Raw genomic sequence first — 5507 nt, forward strand, 5'->3', positions numbered from 1 at the left:
TCCTGCAATCTGCCATAAAGAACCAGGGCTGGTGAGTTTTCTTTGGAGGGAAAAGGGCCAATGTTGGTGTATGGGGTCCTGAGGCCAGGAGTGGCCGGCTGCCTCCTGAAATTCGGTGATTTTCAAGATTGTTCCCAGACCCAAGCAGGCACCTTTGGCAACTCGGGCTGGTTTGAGAGTGCCAAGGGACTCCTGCAATCTGCCATAAAAGAACCAGTATGGTGAGTTTTCTTTGGAGGGAATAGGGCCGATGTTTGTATCTGGGGTCCTGTGGCTGGGAGTGGCCGGCTGGCTCCTGAAATGTGGTGATTTTCAGGATGGTTCCCAGACTCAATGCCAGAGTGTTAAATGTTTTGCAATTCACCCCTTGCTTTTGCCCATAAATAAGCCAATGGTGGACAGCATCACACAGCTCCTGGGCAGGACATCTATGTCTCCAAAACTTCTCATTTAACCAGCAAGTAGCTTTACAGGGTTTTTCTATACAAGGAATTCAGCAGTGCAAATGAAGCCCCACTCTTTCAGAGAAGGAATGTGTGGCAGGTGTGTGGGAAGGGCCGGGCTCAGCTGACAAAGGCAGCGATGGCCGTGACCTTGAGCCCCGACTCAAGCCCGTATGCTGCGAGCAGCACTGCGTTGAGGAGCACATCTGCCCACAGCACATAGCTCTGCCACAGCAGCAGGTACACACACAGCAGCACGCTGCCCACCGTGAGCCCCAGGCTCAGCCCCAGCGGCGCCTCTGCTTCAGTCAGGTTACCCTTGAAACCTGCAAGGAAACAGAAACCAAAAGTCCAGTTTGTTCTGAAATCAGCTGAAGCTGTAACTCGAGAACATTCGTGCTCAAAAAAGGCCCCAGTTCTGACTTTGCTCTTACTGAGTCCTAAAAAAGCTCACAATACATTGAAATCAAACCTGAATCAAAGCTCTGCCAGCAATCAAACAACAAGCCCAACAAAAATGGACAATCCATTTCAAAACGGGAAAACTAACCAAAGTTAATCAAAATAAGTTCAGCCGGGGCACCTTTTCTTACCACAGAGAATCACTTCTGAAGCTGCATCCTTCTGAGCACTCAGCTCCAATCATCAAACTCCCCCTGAACCCCCCAGTCCCGCACTCAACACGGTGACCTCGGTGCACTCCTGGAGTCCAATCCGTTTTCAAGTCTTATTCCCTTCTAATCTATTCCTTTTCCAGATGACTGGCACCACCTCTCTTCCTTGCAGCTTATTTCCAAGCTCAGCTCAGTAGATTTTGGTGTTTAACTACATTAGAGTTGAAACCCACCTCTTTATTCATGGATCAAGCTCCAAGCAAATACACAGAGAGATTTCAAGCAGCGGAATAAATCCAACTATAAAGCCACTCAGATTGATTCAAGGGCCCCACCCTGCATAAATGCCTTTGGAATATTAAGCAGATTTTAATAGTGATTTGGGTTTTTTAAAAATTGGACTTGAAGAAGTTTTAGCAAGCTCTGGACAAGGTCAGAAGGCCCTTCCCGCCCTTCTGTCTTAGTGAAAGGAAGGTGTTGGTCTTGCAGGTGTCCTCAGGAGAGAAAGGAAAGGTGTAGGGGTCTCCAAATATCTGCTCAACTGACAGCCTCCATTTCCAAATGATTTGTGTTTGCAGATTACATTCCAGTTGCACTGATAACATAACCTACCCAAGTACAATCGAGGCACTTCCAGAATGGCCATAAGGAAAAGCACAGCAAGATCAGGAGCCAAAAATTCATCTGGATAACTGAAAACCTGACCTGGAGAATAAACCAGAGTAAATAAAGCAGGAAGACACAGCAGGACAAAGCCCAGCTGTGCATCAGCACAGCCTGCTCTGGGGACAATACCTGCAACTTACTTTTGTAAATAATCATTGCAAGAGTTGCCAAGAAGTAGAAGATGTAATAAACCATATTTACATAAAGCAGGATGTGTAAGGGAAGTGATGACAGCTGAGAACTGTTGTTAAGGATTTCTCATAGCAATGAGGTGGGATCTATTCCATAAAAACACCATTTCCCAGTAACCCCAAAATACACTACACTCCCTCTTTATACTGAATGGTCCAGCTATGCCTGGCTGTGGGGAGGGTTCAGGAAGGAACTTGAGGCTGTGGACACCATGGCCTGGGATAAAAGCCTGCTGTTTCAGGCTTGGCTTTCGTTCACTTTTTAAGGAATTTTATTTGTACTGCAGTGGGGCATCCGTTAGCCTGAGGAAGCAGGGGGAATGCATGTGTACATTGCCCCAGACTACTTCTACACTTCTTAGTCAGCCTTAAGGAAGTTGGCAGAGTTGGCAAACTCCATCAAACTAGTGTTTGGAGAAGAGGTGGCTCTGTGCAGCAGCCAGGCCTTGCTGCTGCCCACAGCATGGAAACGCTCTGCTCCATACCTGTCTGAGCTCAGCTTTGAGATGCAAATTCCTAAGAAACAGCCTTAATTCACTCCCCTCTCTCCCCTAGCCTTTTTCAAATCCTACAAATATCTCCAAGCAGGGATTTCATCCCAGGCATCTTTTACAGGAACTGCCCATCCCGCTTCTAAACCCACCCACGTGCCATGGATGGATTCCAGTTCCCAGAGCAGCTCATTTTATTAACACAGAACCAGGTTTTGGGGTTTTTCTAGTTGAAGAAAGGTGGAGCAAAAAATTACTAGATAGGTTCTAAGCATGGAAATCTCAAGAGCCAAGGGTGTCTCCTCCTTGGAGGTTACTTGGATCTTGGCAGGAGTAAAGGTGGGGTAACTTACTGTAAGAGAGGAGGAAGTTACTACTGAGGGCTGCTTTTACTACCCCTTGTCAGCTGTCTGTAAGCTGTGATGCAGGGGGTGTGTCCACCAGTCCATAAATGCCATTTTTAACCTCCTTTCTGAAGAAAATGGGTTAAATCATGACTGCAGGGGGGCTAAAGGGGTTTCTGCAGGAGCAGGAGCCCATCAGGAGCAAATCCCAGGTAAACCTGCACCAAACATCTTCCATTGGAAGTAACGTGGTCCCAGTTGTGCTTCCTGTGGATGACACTGACAGAAAATTCAGGAGCACAGACCCAGCACTGTGCAGTTACTGGACAGAAGACAGGAATCCACTTGAGGCAGTCTTCTCCAGGAGTCTTGCATGGAGGGAGCAGTGGTACAGAAAGGATACAATCTCTGACGTTCTTCCTTTCCATGGAGAAGGAGAAAATAAAGAGAAGAAAATATGTCTAAATCCAGAAACATTCTAACAATGGTATCTAAATTCTGGGAGGAATATCTTTTTTCATGTCCCAGGAACATTTATTTAGTGGACTTCAGGTTCTAAAAATAACCTTTTCAAGTAGATGAAGCCTCAAATAATTTGGGGAAAATCCCTACTGGGAAAAGCCACTTTCAGTGAGGAACTTTAGGCTCTTTCAAAGCCTGAAGGAGTGCACAGGCATTATCCAGAACTTGTTCATCCTGTCCTTTCCTAGCAGATGACACTTCATCCCCTCTAACTATGCAGGAAGGAGGTGAATATGGGATCCATTTGCTTGTAAATTGTGAGAAAGTTTTTGGAGAACACAGGGCTCCCGGGTTCCTCTAAATACCAACCCTCCAAATGTCATCCCTCCAAACCAGTTCCCTTCACAAAGTCATTCCACATCCAACCTCAGTGTGTTCTGAGAGCCCACAGAAATCAAACCAAGTATTCCCAATGATCCAACCATCACATTCCATTTTTTTCCTTATTATTATCTGCAAAAACCACGTAAAATTCCCATGCAACATGATTGCACCAACCTACTAAAGCACTTCTTGAGTTCCTCATTAATATTCTTGGCCTCTCTCAGACACATGAGGAATTGCACAGTCGGGATTTCTACTCCAGGGAGAGTAAAACCTGTGAAAGGCCATTTCATCTGTCTCCTCAGGGAGAGCTCGTCCTTGTCACACCACCATCCTCATCCCTGGGTTCCTGAGCTCAATGTTCTCTTCACCTCAGAGTTTTACGCATTTAGGTCCAAATTAATTCCCCCTAACTCCAGGCAGCTAATTAAGGTGTCCAGTTTGGGAACACAGTGGGAACAGGCACATGATTTTAGGTGATTCATGTGTGCATGATCTGAAATGTCTCCTGGACGTGATCCTCTCCTCTCAGCTCTCTGTACAGGAACTGGAGGCTCCCAGCACTCATCTTGTCACTTGGGAGTGACAGGACAAGTGGGAATTGCTTTAATACTGGGAAGAAATCCTTCCCTGTGAGGGTGCTGAGCCCTAGCACGGGGTGCCCAGGGAAGCTGTGGCTGCCCCATCCCTGGCAGTGTCCAGGGCCAGGCTGGATGGGGCTTGGAGCAACCTGGGATAGTGGAAGGTGTCCCTGCCCATGGCAGGGGGTGGATGAGTTTTAAGGTCTCTTCCAACCCAAACCATTCCAGGATTCCATGATTCCATGTTCATTCAATATCCAGAACTGCAGCTACACCACTGATGCTGAATTGTACGATAGTCAAAGCCATGGAATTCCCACAGGGAACTGCGAGTGAATTCCCTCAGGGCAGTTCCCCAGCTTTATATGTGAACTCTTCTTTCCTTAATCCTTTCCCAGGAGAGGGCAGTGAGCCTGCTGCAGCTGTTCCAGGCCGGGATGGCAGCCACAGTTGCTGAGGATGTGCTGCCTCCCTCAGAGCGAGCGGGACATTTCACAGGGATAAACCCTGAACCCCCGGAGCACGCCAGAGCCAAGAGGGATCACTGAACTGCCTGAACAGATCATTTCAGTGCTTTACCCAACAAAGTCTTGGTTGTCTATCCAGGCTGGTGCTGATTTTAGAGGGAGTGACACTGAGAATGGGGATTTGAGGTGGAACATGGCCCATTTTCTAACAGAAAGGTTTAATTTTTAACATAAAACTTTATTAAAGGTAGCAGATGTAGTTAGCATCGCACAGAGCACCTCATTGCACAGTCTTGGGATTAGGATTTTTTTTTATTAATTCAGCACAAATTTTCTCAGCCACCTTTATCTACTCCAGCCAAAAATTTACATTTTTGGGAATAAACTCTGACCTCGGTGAAAGACTTGGAAATTAATGATTCTGCCCACACTAAGGATGAAATTTTTCCCCTTTGAATCCCAGCAGTTCCTAAACTGAAGCAAAGATCTGGATTTTTACGAGGCGTCTCTCGGCCTCAGGAAAGCGTCTTTCCCGGGATCAAGGTGCTCCTCAGCCCGCACATGCGCCAAGCCCCGGCTCGCGGCGCCACCGGGATCTCCCCAGCGTGTCGAGATTGTCGCGATATGCCAACGGGGCTGGGCTCGACCTCGGCCCCGCCTCGCTCTAGTCGTGTCCCCCCGCGAGAGATCGCCTCTAGCTCGGTGGGAGACAGCCCCCCCGGTGCCCCGGAAAGGGCTGTCGTGTCGCTGTCGTGTTGCTATCGCGACACCGCTCACCTCGGCTCGGCACCGCCATCTTGATGCCCCCGCCCCGCCCGCCGGTCCTCCGCCGTCCCGGCAGCCCCCCCGCCGGCACCCGCCCCC

The 5507-nt window shown here is 48.3% G+C and overlaps 1 protein-coding gene across 1 annotated transcript; it reads right to left on the bottom strand.

Annotated features, from left to right (window-relative positions):
* Window positions 1–225: 225 nt before the first annotated feature.
* Window positions 226–5445, bottom strand: TMEM80 (transmembrane protein 80). Its single transcript, XM_005426483.2, has 5 exons — window positions 5421–5445; window positions 3153–3169; window positions 1864–1957; window positions 1670–1762; window positions 226–769 (listed from the first exon to the last, which is right to left on the bottom strand). Exons 1-5 carry the CDS (start codon window positions 5437–5439, stop codon window positions 564–566), a joined length of 429 nt encoding a protein of 142 aa, XP_005426540.1. The 5' UTR covers window positions 5440–5445; the 3' UTR covers window positions 226–563.
* Window positions 5446–5507: the final 62 nt, after the last annotated feature.

Source organism: Geospiza fortis, unplaced genomic scaffold (assembly GCF_000277835.1).
Source record: "Geospiza fortis unplaced genomic scaffold, GeoFor_1.0 scaffold450, whole genome shotgun sequence".
Lineage (NCBI taxonomy): Eukaryota > Metazoa > Chordata > Aves > Passeriformes > Thraupidae > Geospiza > Geospiza fortis.